The 16,139-nt window shown below is 46.6% G+C and overlaps 1 protein-coding gene across 7 annotated transcripts in view; it reads right to left on the bottom strand.

The window, feature by feature from the left end:
- Positions 1–16,139, bottom strand: part of KDM2B (lysine demethylase 2B) — a 1,060,697-nt gene that overhangs the window by 481,813 nt on the left and 562,745 nt on the right. For all 7 annotated transcript variants that reach the window (XM_086943000.1, XM_086942999.1, XM_086942995.1 and 4 more), the window contains exon 13: positions 8,345–8,392. In XM_086943000.1, the coding sequence (XP_086799126.1) occupies positions 8,345–8,392 (48 nt within the window). The remainder of the gene's footprint in view (positions 1–8,344; positions 8,393–16,139) is intronic.

Below are 16,139 nucleotides of genomic sequence, written 5' to 3'. Positions count from 1 at the left end.
TAGGGGAATGTTCCCTAAAAATGCCATTGAAGCCCTTATTTTTCTTGTAGAGTGGGCTTTAGGAGGAAGAGATAACGTACGTTTAGCTTTGTGGTAACAAATCTGTATGCATTTGACAATCCAGCTAGCTTTCCCAGATTTTGAAATGGGATTACCTTTGTGTGGTGGTGAAAAAGACATAAAAAGTTGTTTTGTCTTACGAAAGAGTTGTGTCCTCTCTATGTAGTATAGCAATGCTCTTTTGACATCTAATGTGTGAAGAGCTTTTTCTGGTACGGTCTGTGGTTGCGAGAAGAAAACGGGCAGTTCCACAGATTGATTGAGATGGAAGGGAGAAATTACTTTGGGCAAGAATTTTGGATTAGTACGCAGAACTACCTTATTGTGATGTATTTGCAAGAAGGGTTCTTGAATGGTTAGTGCTTGTAGTTAACTAACTCTCCGCAGAGAAGTAATAGCTACTGAGAACGCAACCTTCCACGTTAAAAATTGTAGTTCACATTTGTGTAAGGGTTCGAAGGGAGGTCCCATGGGAGGTCCCATTATCCGTGTGAGAACAACATTTAAATTCCACACAGGTGAAGGTGGTACTCTGGGAGGAATTATTCTTTTAAGGCCTTCCATAAAGGCTTTAATGGCAGGCACTCTGAATAGAGATAGATGTTGTCTGTTTCGCAGATATGCTGCTATTGCAGCAAGATGTAGTCTAATAGACGTATATGCTAAGTTACACCTTTGGAGATGCAGTATATATCCTATGATGTGTTGAGTAGACACATCTAGAGGATTAATATTGTTGTTGTGACAATATATTACAAATCGTTTCCACTTGGCTGCATAAAGTGCCCTAGTGGTTGGACGTCTAGCTTCTTTTATGACATTCATGCATTCTGGAGGAAGGTTCAGGTATCCAAATTCTAGAATTTCAGGAGCCAGATCGCAAGGTTGAGCTGAGCTGGGTCCGGGTGTCTGATCTCTCCACGGTTCTGTTTTAAGAGGTGTGGAGACAGGTGCAATTTTTGGTGCGGTACTACAGACAGTTGTAGCAGTGTGGTGTACCACGGCTGTCTGGCCCACGTTGGAGCAACTAGGATGAGGGTCAGACAATGCTGCTGTAGTTTGCGTACTACTAGTGGCATGAGTGGAAGAGGTGGAAAAGCGTACGCAAATCTGTTTGACCAGTTCATATATATCGCATTGCCTTTGGACAGTGGGTGTGGATATCTGGCGGCAAAGCTTGGGCATTTGGCGTTTTCGTGGGTGGCAAATAGGTCTATGTGAGGTTGTCCCCACATCTGAAAGAATGGCTGAAGAACTTGCATATGAAGTTCTTACTCGTGGGTGTGTTGTGTTTGACGACTTAACAGATCAGCTATGGTATTTTGTACTCCTGCAACATGCTGGACTGGAAGGAATATGTTTTGAGGTATAGCCCATCACAATATGTCCTGTGCTAGTTGGGAGAGCTGCAGGTAGTGTGTGCCTTCCTGCTTCTGTATGTAATACATGGCTGTCATGTTGTCTGTGCGGACTAACACAGCTTTATTTGATACTTGCTTTTGGAAAGCTTTCAGTGCTAGGAATATTGCTAGTAACTCCAGATGATTGATGTGGAGTAACTTTTGTTGCGGTGCCATCTGCCTTGCATGGTGTGTTGCAGTAGGTGGGTTCCCCAGCCGGAGAGCGATGCGTCCGCAGTCAAGATTATCTGAAGAACTGGCTCTAGGAACGGTCGTCCCTTGGAAAGGTTTTTGGTGTTCCACCACTGCAGGGAGCGATGAGTCCGACCGTCTACCAACACAAGGTCTGTCAATTGACCTTGAGCCTGGTTCCATTGACGTGATAAGCATTCTTGTAGCGGACGCATTTGAAGTCTTGCATGGGCCACTATGAAAATGCAAGAGGCCATCATCCCTATGAGTTGCATGAACACTCATGCTGGAAGGGAGTGTTGTCGCTTGAACTTTGTTAAAAGAGTTTGCATGCTGGCTATCCTTACTGGAGTGGGATAAGCTAGCGCTGTTGAGGTGTTTATTGTGGCACTGAGGTACTGTTGTACTTTGGATGGTTGTAGATGGGACTTGGTGGTTTATTGTGAACCCCAAGTTGTGGAGCAGCTGTATCGTGGCATGAGTGTGTTCCACCCATTGGTTGTATGAGCTGGCTTTTATGAGCCAGTCGTCGAGGTACGGGAAGACATGGATGTGCTGTCTTCGTAACTGCGCTGCCACTACTGCTAAGCACTTGGTGAATACTCTTGGTGCTGTTGTGACTCCGAAAGGAGTACTTTGAATTGATAGTGTTGCCCGTCTTTGACAAATCTGAGATACTTCCTGTGAGACTTGTGAATGGGAATGTGGAAGTATGCGTACTTGAGATCTAAAGTAGCAAGGAAGTCGTTTTGTGCCAGGAGCGAAAGGACTTGTTGGAGTGTGACCATGTGAAAATGGTCTGACTGTATGTATATGTTTAGCGGTCTGAGGTCTAGCAAAGGCCTTAGAGACGTCCTTTTTTGGAATTAGAAAATATAGAGAGTAAACCCCCTTGTTTTGTTGGTGCAGAGTAACTTGTTCTATTGCACTATTTTGTAGCAGAGATATTACTTCTTGCTTTAACACTGATAGATGTTCTTGTGACATTGGACGCTGTTTGGGTGGTATGTTTGGGGGGGGGGGGAGAGATGTTAGTTCTAAAAGATAACCTGACTGAATAATTTGTTGCACTCACCTGTCTGATGTGATGTTGGTCCAGGCAGGAAGGAATTGTTTCAGTCTTCCCCCCCACAGGAGTAGAATGTTGGGGGGAAGGGGAGGAAAGTCATTGGGTAGGGGTAGAGGCAGAGCAGGAGTTGTTGGTTTTGCCTCTGCCTTTGTTGTTGTTACCCCTGTAACCCCCTATTTGGTAGAACTTAGTGAAAGTGGATTGGCTAGGGGTTTTGTAAGAACTGGAGGGACTTTCCGAGGAGTAGCCTCTAGTGTTGCTTCTGTATGATGAGCGACTAAAAGAACATCTGGGAGCTTGCTGCTGCAAGGCTACCATAGATTTTGCTGTGTCTGTGTCTTTTTTCATCTTTTCTAAAGACACGTCAACATTTGGGCCAAATAAATGTGTCTCATCAAATGGCTGATTAAGGATGGAGTTTTGTACCTCAGGTTTAAAACCTGAAATACGTAGCCAAGCATGTCTACGTAGAAGGGTGCTGGTATGGATTGCCCTTGAGGCGGTATCTGCAGCATCTAGGGCACAACGAATGGAAGTATTAGTAATATTTTTACATTCCTGTATAAATTCATTGGCCCTATTTTTGTATTTGTCTGGTAGATGCTGCATTATGGACTCTAGTTCAGCATAATGTGCCCTGTCATATCTGGCCAGCAACGCTTGGGTGTTGGCAATGCGCCAGTTATTGGCTGCTTCTGACGCTGTTCTTTTGCCGGAGGCTTCAAGTAGCTTAGATTCTTTGTCTGGTGGTGAAGCCTCACCTGATGTCTGAGAATTAGCACGTTTACGTGCATTGGACACTACTAAAGAGTCCAATGGTGCTGGACATTTAATATAGACTGGATCTGTAGAAGCAGCTTTATATTTTTTCTCGATGCAAGGATTGAGGACCCTAGCCCGGACAGGATCCTTAAAAACCTCTGTTGCGTGCTTGATGACACCCTTACGCATTGGCAAAATGGCTGTAGACTTTTGTGTGTTATCAAAAGTGTCTAGTAGGAAATCTTCCTCCCCCGCATCGGTATGCAGGTTCACCCCATGATATTGGGCAGCTCTTTGGACTAGTAGGTTAAAACCTATAGTGTCCTCTGGTGGGGAAGGTCTAGAAGGGTATATATCGTCTTGTGGGACATAAGGCACATCAGGGGTGTTGTAATCATCCCATGGATTAGGTGACTGAGGGGGACTATTAGTCCCTGCTAGGTCATGTGCACCCCCACCTGTGTCATTAGAGTCTATGTCTGCATCACCGTCTGGATTAGGGGATGGTGTAGGTGAATGGTGAGGTGGAGGAGGTGTAGGAGGAGGAACAGTATGGGGAGGTGGTGGAGAAGGGACCCTTAATGGAGAGGTTGCAATGTCTCTCTTCCTTGGAGGAGGAGGAGGAGATGGCACCTCAAGTGGTCTCTTCTTGGAGCTGAGAGTCAATTGACCAGTCTTAGGATCCTTTACAAGAGTTTTTTGTTAGGATCAGGTGTGAAAAGTTCCTCTGAATAGGGCAGATCCTTCGGCGTCGAGTTTTTGGCTCCATAGGTTTTTTCGGCACTGAGTCGGTAGCTGGTTTTGGATCTTTTGGTTTAGAAGTGTGCCCTTTTAAAATGTCCTTTATCGGAACCTGTTTCTTCGTTTCCGGGTGTTTTTTCGGCTCTGAAGCGGGTTCTTGAGCTTTAGGCGGTTTTTTTAGTCGGCTCCGAGTGCGGTTTCGGCATCCATGAGCCGCTGCCAGTCTTCGGCGCTGTGTGCTTAGGTGTCGGAACAACGGTTGACGTGGTTGAGGAAGATGGCTTTTTCCTTTGTGTCGGTATAGGATCGACACCAGGGATAGGCTGGCTCGAGCCCGAGCCGCCTGAAGGCTTAGTGGGCTTCTTTGCCTGGCCCGAAGGCGAGGCATGGGAAGCAGTCTCTCGGTGTGCACCCGGGTGTGCCCGAAGCCTTTTTTGAGGGTGTCGAGGAAGGGTTGGTTTCGACGATCTTACTTACGACCCGTTGAGCTGGAGTGATTTTCTCGACATCGGAGTCTTCGGCATCTGAGGAGCTGGTACTCTCTTCGGCGTTCTGGCACGTCGACGCCCTCTTCGAAGATGTCGCCGGGGATGGAAGCTGACGAGCGAGCCATAGTTCTTCAAGCTAGTCGGTCCCAGATCATCTTCTTGGAGTGGAATGAGGTACAAGCGGAACAGTCTTTGGCCTCGTGCTCCGGTGACAGGCAAAGGTTGCACACTTCATGTAGGTTGGTGTGGGGAAACTTCGACCCACATTGAGGACACTTTTTGAATGGCATCTTTTCCATGAGCCAGAAAGTACGGCCTAGGTAGGCCCGAAGACCTTAGTCGACGACCGGAATCGAAGACTTCGAAGTGGTTGAAGAATCGCGTTGATGTGGAGAGCGATCGAAACAATGCCGTCGAACTGGGTGAGGATTGCGCGCAGAAGGAAATTTGGTTCCAAACCGGAGAGCAGGACACACATCCGAGCCCGATGGCAGAAAAAAACAATCTGGGGATGGAGCTGATGCCCATGCGTAATGTGGTCCAAATGGAGGAGTCACCTATCTCGTGACTTCCAAAGAACTGTTCAGGACAACAACAAACAGCAAACATCCGGGCCCAACACTAGGTGGCGATCTATGCACAGTGTGCAATCTGCAGCTCATATGCCTCAAACAAAGGAGTTCTGGAGGGGAGGAGTCAGAGGGAAGAGTTTAGAAAGGTTTGTTGTAGGGGATCGGTATAGTAAAAGAGGAGTCAGATTATGCAAGGAGGGGTAGAGTTGAAGGGAGTCTAGAAAGGGTTATTTTGGGGATCATAGTGGTGGTATGGGGTTTGGGATACAGTTCTTGTGCTGGTGTGTGTGATATGTTTTGTTTTTGAGGAGTAGTGAAAAGGGGTACTGATGTATATGTTTCATGCAATGGATTTGGTTGTATAGTATTGTTTGTGAGAGGAGGTAGAGGGGGTGGTGATGAGTTTATGAGTAGAGTGTATGTTGTGTGTAGGAGGGAACGGAGTAGAGGTAAGAGTGTTAGTCTTAGACTGGTTTGTTGCAAGACTTAAAAAGTGTGGTGGTGTGCAGTGTGTGTTGTGCGTTAGTGTTATTATGGTAGAAGGGAGAGAAGGGTGTTTGTTGGACAAATGATGGAAGGATGATTATATGTTTGTTAGTGACAAAAGGTGGTCTGTTAGGAGTAATTAGAGTAGGGAGCGTGTGTCTGGATGAGATTTAGTTATGTATGGTGTTGATTGGCGTTTTGTTAGTGATGAGTGTATTGGTTAGTGGTATAAGATAGAGCTGTGTACTGTTTGTAGGTGATGGTGGATATGTGTGGTAGGTAGGATAGTAGGGTGTATAGATGTGGTTTGGGTTTGTACTGCATGCTAGTATATTAATTTGTGCATAGGGTTGTGCGTGGTGTACATTTGGTGTGAGTGTGTTGCTCTGTTTGTGGATGTTGATGTGTGGGATTGGTATGCTGAATGGGAAAATGGGCAGCATTTCTGGCCCTGGCCAGTCTCAAACAGGCAACCGCCCTTGTCTTCTGTGCCCTTAACAGGCTCTCAAACAGGCAACTGCCCTTGTCCTCTCTGCCCTTAACAGGCTCAAACAGGCAACTGCCCTTGTCCTCTCTTCTACTTAGCCTCGTCGCCCGGGCTGAGACACCCTAACCCTGGCCTTGTATAGCCCTAGTAATCAGGTGACCCCTTCAACCAATGGGAACTCTAGCCCTAACACTATCCAATCACAACACTAGCCCTAAAAATCTAGAACCAATAGGAGACCGGGACCTTACAACCAGTCTTAGCCCTAGTCCAAGCACCCAATCAGTTCAAAAACCCTGAGCTCTATGTCCAATAGAGGCCCTAGCCCTATCAGTAGTCCCAACCCAAGTTCAAGCAACCAATGGCACAGGAAGCCCTAATCTCTACTTCCAACAGAAAGCCTAACCCTACTCTTAGTCCCACAACTAGTCCAGCAACCAATCACACCAAAAGCCCTAATCGCTACTTCCAATTAAAGGTTTAACCCCAGCCGTAGTCCCACCCTACTCCCAACAACCAATAACATAGCAAGCCCAAGTCCCTACTTCCAATAGAAATCCTAACTCTAGCCCTTGTCCCAACCCTACATTGAAGTACTGCATGGTCAGATGCGTTCGTAGTTCTGCCGTGACATCTCCCCCTTTTGCTGTGACAGAGGCAAATAGTGCACATTAAGTGAGAAATTGCCCAGGCGGCAGCCCCTCCACATCTACGAGGGTTGCATAGGGCGTGAGTGTCCAATAATGGTATAGGTCCCCAAGGGTGTGGCTGCCTTTGTCATGCCATTCCCTAAGTGTGAGTGCAGTCAGTACTGATTGACCACTGGGAGTGCCCTCCAGAGGTATCGCCGGTGTGTAGGGGATTACGCTGCACGTCAGGAACAAGCTCCTACGAAAACAGCTATAGGCTACTGCGAGTAACAGAGGCTCCGGTGGTCGTGCCCCAGGGTGAAACAACCGGATTATGTGCTCCAAGGGGTTGGGTGGCTGTACAGGTGCTGTGTCTGCACCATGGCGATCTGATAGCCACTGCGCTATCCACTGTAGTTGAGAGGCTAGGTAGTAATGTTCAAAATAGGGAGCTGCCAGTCCACCTTGGTCTGCGGGTGGATACATTTTTTTCCTTATCATCCTGTGTCTAGCATTACCCCAGATGAAATCTCTGAGTTGTCTCTCAAAAGTGGCGAAAAAAGGAAGCTGGGATACACATAGGCAGATTCGTAAAGTAGTATAGGACCATGGGAGGATCACCATTTTGGTGAGTGCCATCCTACCTGTCACAGCTAATGGCAGCGTGATCCAGAATCGCATCTGCGACTTGATGGATGTCACCGCTCTGCCGAGGTACCCATCGTAAAGATCTTGCGGCTGGCAGTAGACTTGGATTCCCAGATAATGAAGTGTATCGGGTGTCCAATGCACCAGGGTGCCGCTTATGGCGAGGCCCGGATCGTAGAGCCCATCTTTGAAGGGGTAGAGGTGAGACTTAACCACATTTACTTTCAATCCGGAAAGTGCAGCAAAATCCTCAAGTAGCTGGGCCAACTGAGCCGGAACGTGATCAATATCTCTAATATAAATGAGGAGGTCGTCCGCGTAGAGCGACACCTGATGGGTAGAGTTCTCCAGGGGCACCCTGTCCGCCAGTTGGGTGTGAAATGCTTCCGCTAACGGCTCCATTGCGAGCACGAATAGGAGCGGAGAGAGGGGGCACCCTTGGCGCGTGCCTCTCTGGACAGGGAAGGAGAGGGTAAAACATCATTTTAATAAGAAGTGACTTTGAGGGAGTTGAGTATGTTAGCGAGGTCTGGGACATTATGGAGTGTTGTTCTTGTTTAGCAAATGGGGACAACTTATATGTATATCACTGAACTGTCATGAGATATTTCTAAGATCGTGGACAAGCGAACCCTCAAAAGTTTTCCCTTTTTGCCATATTGAGGGACAGCAGTCTCAATAAGGACTGTCTTGGGTCACCAACATATCTATGCTGATAACAAGGATCATATCCACACACCAAACATGCTTATAATGACAAACAAAAAGGTTTAATAAAGAATACAAAATGATTGTACATGAATCACATACCATTATATGCCACTGGCTCGGTAGACTTCCTTCGGCAAATCCTGCAGACTAAAAAGGAAAGTGCACTGCAATCAGGACTTAACATTAACTAGTCAGTAAGACCTTTTCTCCATAAATTGCATAACACAATCATCAGAATCAAGACCTTTTCTCCATAAATTGCATAACACAATCATCAGAATCACAGTATCACAGGTACAATTTACTGGGGTTAACCACAAGTGTCAAGTTCACAGATCAGAAAAATGTACAATCAAGCTGCAAGGGTAAAATTAAAGAAAATGATGGTACTTGTATAAAATGTTTATTTCAGATGCAAAGATCCATAAAACATAGTACAAGTAGCTAGATAAAAACAAATAAATAACATCTCATAAAACACCCATCTCATCAAACCTCATCCCACAATAAGATTAGAGAAAAGAAAAAAGAAATTAAAAGTGTGATAGAGAGTAGAAAGTGGAGATTTCAAGGGAGAAAGAGTTGCATCTAGAGTGTAAATAATGTAGGAAGGTTTGCTAATAGGCATCGTTGCTTGGGGACTTGACAATGCGCACGCAAGTAATCCAGGCAGCGTGCAGATATTTTGGCACCCCATCAATTACCTCTCTCTTGTCTGATTGTAATGTGAATGGGCGAAAGCCCAAAAGGTTAAACAGCTGCCTCAGCATCGTTTTCATGGTCTATCGTAGGCTGGGCAAAGAAAGGCAAAGTAATGCAGAGTTTCTTCCGCTGACTCGCATACAGGGCACACATTAGAGCTACAATACTGCGCACCACAGTTTATGCAGAAGCTGTTTAACAGCAAGAACCATTTTAAATAGAGTTGCAGGGGCATGGAACCTGGGAGAATATCATAAAAAGATTCATATGTGGGGGAGAGCTTGATGTCTAGAAAATAGTCAGTGAGACTACCTGCTTTTACACCTTTCAGATACCTCAACCACAAAAATTCTTTCAGTCGTTCTTTGACCAGGGAACGAGGGACTTGTTTTGCAGTGGCAGGAGTTTCCCTGAGCAGAGGCAAGCCTATCTCATACAATGTGGCTTTAATATAAGCAAATCAAGCAATCCTCTTACAACCAGGAGAATTAATGAGAGCCCTAATCAAAGATCTATAGGATTCTAGTTCATCTATGGACCACAGTCTATAGCAGAGCGACACATGATAAATTGATTTATAGGAACAATTGCCAGATCCAGTTGTTGGGGGAGGTGAGGAAGGTTGAGAATGCTCCTCACTAACCTTTTTTAGGTTCACCCAGTTCAATCCTTTCGACGTGTCCCCATAATTCTACACTATACATGGCTGAGCTTTTTCAACTTTATGTTGTAAATCTCTACTGCTGGTTCTAGAGAATAAGCATAGGCCGTTTGCACAGTTAGACTACGACACCAGCTTCTTGTTGGAGTTTTAATGAACATCTCTTGATATGAGACCCCAAATCATTTTGTGATTCAGGCAAACCCCCAAAAACACAACTCCTGCACTTTTTCTAAAGCAATGCCCTGCACCAATATACTTGCTCTAGCAGATTTATATGGATGTAAAGCCTTAAATTGTGTTTTATTGACGTTTAGTTCTAGACCACGATTGCTACGGAAAAATAAAAAGTGATCAAGTAGTGCCCGCAGACCACGCAAGGTTTTGGAGATTAAAAGCGTGCCATCTGCAAAAAAGTAACATCGCAATGTTATGAGGGCCAAGGTTTGGTGCATCGTTACCAGGAAAATCAAGTGCGACCACTAGATCAATACTATAAAGAATGAGCAATGTCGGGCCAGCACACAACACTACCGAATAGCAGTTTCAATCTTAAAAGGGTCTTTGAGCTCACAGTAGTTGCCATACTTAACTCTGGCAGTGCTAAGTGCATGCAACCCGATGAGGACAGAAGGGAAGTTATGGGGAACACCCATCTTTTCCAGAACTTCCCACAGCTTAGCCCTGGGGATAGAATCGAAAGCTGTCTTCAGATCAACAAAGACCACATAAAGATGGCCCTTGTCTATTAAGACTGTTTTTCAATATAGGGCACAGAAACTGAGCATTTGATCCCCAGTGCTGACCCTGTTTCTGAACCCCGCCTGAAGCTCTGACAAGACAGAGTTCTCCTTTGCCCAGTCAAGCATTTGGTCCAATATGAGATGGCAGAATAGTTTCTGCAATGTTTTATAAATCGAGACAGTCTGTATTCAACCAGGAACTGGGGATCAGGCCACCTGTAAATTGTAAATTGATACTTGTATAGCGCACTACTCACCCGCAAGGGTCTCAAGGCGCTTGTACGAATACCGCTGTGGAACCCATCCTGGCTTTCCCTGTGAGGCGTCCACTCCTGGGCACCCCCAAGGTGGAGGCCAGGCATCCTTAGCGTTGTGGGGGCCGTTGTGGCGATTACGCAAGCTATTGATCAGAGTTGCAGAGTGGGACTCCATGATTGGAATAGGCACCGAGGCGAGAATGATCAGGTCCGTGGAATTTTGAGCCCAAGACCCGCCGAGGTGGGGAATTGAACCCTGGTCCCGGGCTAGACCTCTGCATCAGGGTCTGCCGCTCTAATCATTGAGCCACACTTCTCGACCTGCAAGTATAGAATGAAACAGTACCTGGAAATATGTGGCCCAGATAAAGGTTCACAGCTACAAATATCCACAGGAAAGGAATCTGGCCGGGAGCAGTAGGAAAGTGCCCCTTTTAGCATAGTTGCCCCCATTTGTTGCCTAATGTTTGATGCGTCTTGACTAAGCGTGCCCTGGGTTCCTCCTAATCAGGTACCCAGGGTCTGCGTTCTTCCCCAAAACAGTACCTTTGCCCCACATTGGCACTCCTCTGACCTACATATAAGTCCCAGGTAAAAGGTTCCAGAGGCATCAAGGGCTTTGTAGCCAGAGATAGTCTCTGATATATTGCATATATTTTGCAACCCTCTAAGACTCCTCCTCTGACCCATACACACTGCCAGTGCAGTCTGGGTGCCAGGGGGAGACCTTAAAACTATAAGTCAGCATGGCACAATACCTGTATGCCATGCCTACCAAAGCACTGGCTGTGGCATAGGCCAGTCACCTCTCTAGCAGGCCTTACGGCCCTAAGGCAGGGTGCACTGAACCACAGGTGAGGGCACAGTGGCATGAGCCCTGGGCCCCCACAGTACCTGTGCCATTAACCGGTAGTGCAAGTGCAGTACAGCCATTTTAAACCATGGACTGGGAGTTTGGCACCAGAACTCCACAGCTCCATGATGGCTTTACTGAATATTGATGCGTTTGGTTTCAAACTTCTCAGCACATTAAACCCTCACTGATGGCAGTGTGGGATTTAATGAAAAATGCACTCACAGAACTTTAGTGTCCTGGCTGAGTGACTGCTCACCAGCTGCCACCCCCAGACATGTTTCTGGACCCCTGGGTCGAGAGCCTCCCGCTCTCGGAGTCCTGAAACAAAGCACATCCTGGGCAAAGGCCTCACCCAGGATGGGCAAGGTACAGGAAGGAGAAGCTTCAAATGCTTGCCGCCTTTGTTAGTGGACCCTGCCTTTTGCTGCTCCCATCAACTGGTCTGAGTTCAGTCCTTGAGTGTGTGACATAATTTCTTGCCCAAATGTGTACAATGAATGCTTAACACTACCCTCTGATAAAGCCTTACTGCTCGCCCACACTACCACAAATAGAGAGTAAGGTGTTATCTACTTTTACCTCTGTAAGCCTTTGGGGATCCATTGGACTCTGTGCACACTATACCTTACTTTGGTATAGTATATACAGAGCCAGCTTCCTACAGGAGCTTTATGTGCTGGGAGTGACATTAGCACCACCATTACATCTTGGAGATGGAAGGACCTTCATCTAAGGGAAGAAATGGAATATGCTACTTACCAGTATGCATCTGTTCTTGGCATGTAGGGCTGCTGGCATTCATATCTGTGCATAGATCGCCGCCTAGTGTTGGGTCCGGATGATTGCACATCGTTGTCCCGGAAGAGTCTTCGAAGTATCACGAGATAGGTGGCTCCTCTCCTGGACTACAATGCGCATGGGCATCCTCCCCATCTTCAGATTGTTTTTCGCCATTGTGGCAGAGATGGAGTATGATACAGTAAGTGATGTCCATGCTAAAAAGTAATAGTGAATGCTACAGCTGCGACAGGCACCGGGGAGGAGGGTAGGCGATATGAATGTCAGCAGCCCTACATGCCAAGAACAGATGCATACTGGTAAGTAGCATATTCCGTTCGAGGCATGTGGGCTGCTGAATTCATATCTGTGCATAGAATGTATAGCAGTCTCTCCCCTAGCGGTGGTTGGCTGTGCCAGCTGCAGCAGTCTGAAAAAGAGTTTTGAGAACAGCCTGTCCTACAGCTGCTTGCTGCTTGGAGTGTACATCTACACAGTAGTGTTTGGTAAATGTATGTATGGTAGTCCATGTGGCTGCTCTATATATCTCCTCTAGAGGAATGTTTCAGAGGAAAGCCATGGATGCCCCCATTTTGCGTGTGGAATGCGCTCTTAGGGGAACTGTTAAAGTGCGTTTAGCTTTAATGTAACATATTTGGATGCACTTAACGATCCATCCAGCTAAACCATTTTTTGAGATAGGGTTGCCTTTATGCTGTGGTGAAAAGGCAACAAATAACTGTTTTGTCTTCCTGAAATCTTTTGTCCTGTCTATGTAATATAGGAGAGCTCTCTTAACATCTAGTGTGGGTAGGGCCCTTTCAGGTACTGACTGTTGATTTGGGAAGAACACTGGCAGTTCTATTGTTTGATTGATGTGGAAGTGGGATACTACTTTGGGCATGAATTTAGGGTTTGTCCTAAGCACGACCCAATTTGAATGAATGGCTCTTGAATAGTTAGGGCTTGCAGCTCGCTAACTCTTCTAAGCGAAGTAATAGCTATCAGAAAAGCCACCTTCCATGCTAAAAAATGTATTTCACACGAGTGTAAAGGCTCAAAAGGTGGTCCCATTAGTCTGGATAAAACAACGTTTAGGTTCCAGACATGTGAAGGTGGGTGTCTTGGGGGGATCACTCGTTTGAGCCCCTCCATGAATGCTTTAATTGCAGGCACTCTGAATAGCGAAAGGTGCTGCCTGTTCCGAAGGTAAGCCGCTATGGCAGCTGAGTGTATCCGTATGGATGTATAGGCTAGATTGCAGCGGTGTAGGTGCAAAAGATAGCATATGATATTTTGAATTGACGCGTCTAGTGGGTTTATGTCGTTGTTGTTACAATAAATGACAAAACGTTTCCACTTTGCCACATAGCATGCTCTTGTTGTAGGTTTCCTTGCCTCCTTGATAATGTTCATGCAGTCAGGAGGTAAGTTTAGGTAGCCAAACTCTAGGACTTCAGGAGCCAGATTGCAAGGTTCAGCTGCTGCGGATCTGGGTGCTGAATGTCTCCATGGCTCTGCGTTAAGAGACTGGGTGTTAGTCGTAGTCATTGATGAGGCACTACGGAAAGTTCTAGGAATGTGGTGTACCACAGTTGCCTCGCCCATGTTGGAGCAACCAGGATTAGCGTCATTGAATGCTGGCGCAGTTTGCGTGCCACCAGCGGTATCAACGGTGCTGGTGGAAAAGCGTAGGCAAATTTGCCTGACCAGTTCATCAATATCGCATTACCCTAAGACTGCGGGTGTGGGAACCTTGCGGCAAAGTACTGGCATTTTGCGTTTTCTTTTGTGGCGAACAGGTCTATCTTTGGTTGTCCCCACTGTTGGAAGTATGGTTGTAGCACTGTGGGATGAATCTCCCACTCGTGCACTTGCTGGCTGTGTCTGCTGAGCAATTCTGCTATTTGATTGTCCTTGCCTGGGAGGTGTTCCACCATGAGAAAAATGTTTCTCTGGATGGCCCACTTCCACACTCTCTGAGCTAGATGTGACAGCTGTGCAGAGTGTGTTCCTCCCTGTTTCTGTAAATAGTACATTGAAGTCATGTTGTCCCTCCGGATCAACACAGCTTTGTTCCACAGATGTACTTTGAAAGCTTTCATTGCCATAAAAATTTCCATCAGTTCTGGCAGGTTGATGTGCATTTTCTTTTGCTGCGTGGTCCATAGGCCCTGCACTGTGTGGTGGAGGACATGGGCTCCCCACCCTATCAGGGATGCGTCCGTTGTTAACACTATTTGTGGTACAGGCTCTTGGAACAGTCATCCCTTGCAAAGGTTTTGTGGATTCCACCAATGCAGAGAGTTGTATGCACGAGTGGTCACCAACACTAGGTCGTTTAATTGTCTCTGAGCCTGGTTCCACTGCCGTGCTAGGCACTCCTGCAGCGGACGCATGCAAAGTCTTGCGTGAGGGACTATGAAAATGCACGAGGCCATCATGCCTATCAGTTGCATAAACACTCGGGCTGGGAGTGAGTGTTGGGGCCTGAACTTTTGGATCAGCGTTTGAATGCTGTTTATTCTGGCAGAATTTGGCTGTGCTTTTGCTGCCAGAGTGTCTATTGTCTCTCCCAGGTACTGCTGTACGTGGGCAGGCTGAAGATGGGACTTGTTGTAGTTTAGCGAGAAACCTAAACTGTGCAGGAGGTGAATAGTGCGTGACATGTGACTGGCACATTGCTGGGCTGACTGTGCTTGTATCAGCCAGTCGTCCAGATATGGATAGACATGGATATGCTGTCTTCTGAGATGTGCAGCTACTGTCGCTAGGCACTTGGTGAACACCCTTGGGGCTGTTGTTACCCCAAAAGGGTGGGACTTTGAATTGGTAGTGCTGATTTTGTATTGTAAACCTGAGATATTTCCTGTGTGCCGGGTGTATTGGTATATGGAAATATGCGTCTTTGAGGTCTAGTGTTGCGAGGAAGTCTCCTTGACGCAACAGTGGTAATACCTGCTGTAGAGTGATCATGTGGAAATTATCTGATAAGAGGTATTGGTTTAGGGTCCTGAGGTCCAAAATTGGTCTGAGAGACCCGTCCTTCTTGGGTATTAGGAAGTACAGAGAGTACACCCCTGTACCCTGGTGTTCTAAGGGTACTAGTTCTATGGCCCCTTTTTGTAGCATGCTGATGACTTCTTGCTGCAATAAGTGTAGGTGTTCTGCGGACATAGGACGGTGTCTTGGGGGTATGTTGGGTGGTGTGGAGATTAATTCTAGGGTATAGCCATGCTGTATAATTTGCCTCACCCACCTGTCTGTCTGTAGTTATGTTTTCCCAGACTGGCAGGAACTGCTGTAATCTCCCCCCGACCAGTGTTACATGGTCTGGGGTATTGACAAGAAGTCACTGTTTGGCATTGGTAGAGGATCTGGTGTTGTTATTCCCTCGTCCTCTACCCTTGGTGTTACTGCCACGGTATCCACCTCTACTGTTTTTGTTGTAGGTGTTTTGCGTGTTGCCTTTGTTGTATGAGGTTTGCTGTGTTGAGCCTCCTCTTGCAGCTCCTCTGTTGCCGGAGCGACGAAAGGAGCCGCCTCTGTACTGTTGTGACTGCAAGGCTCCCATAGACCTGGCTGTCTCGGCATCCTTCTTCATTTTGTCTAATATTGTGTCCACATCAGGACCAAATAAAAAATCAGGGTTTACAGGTTGATTGAGTAAAGTGCTCTGAACCTCATTCTCAAACCCAGAGATGCGTAGCCACGCATGTCTTCTGAGCATGACACTGATATTGATAGCCCTGGCTGCTGTGTCTACTGCATCTAAGGCACATTTGATGAAGGCGTTAGATATTAGCTTCCCCTCTTGTATTAGGAATTCTGCCTGTTCCTTATAAAGGTCAGGTAGATGTTGGAGAATTTGCTCTAGTGTGTCATAGTGCGCCCTGTC

The sequence above is a fragment of the Lissotriton vulgaris genome, chromosome 11 (assembly GCF_964263255.1).
Source record: "Lissotriton vulgaris chromosome 11, aLisVul1.2, whole genome shotgun sequence".
NCBI classification, from domain to species: Eukaryota; Metazoa; Chordata; class Amphibia; order Caudata; family Salamandridae; genus Lissotriton; species Lissotriton vulgaris.
The sequence above is the reverse complement of the archived record's forward strand: the minus strand, read 5'-3'. Positions and strand labels throughout refer to the sequence as shown.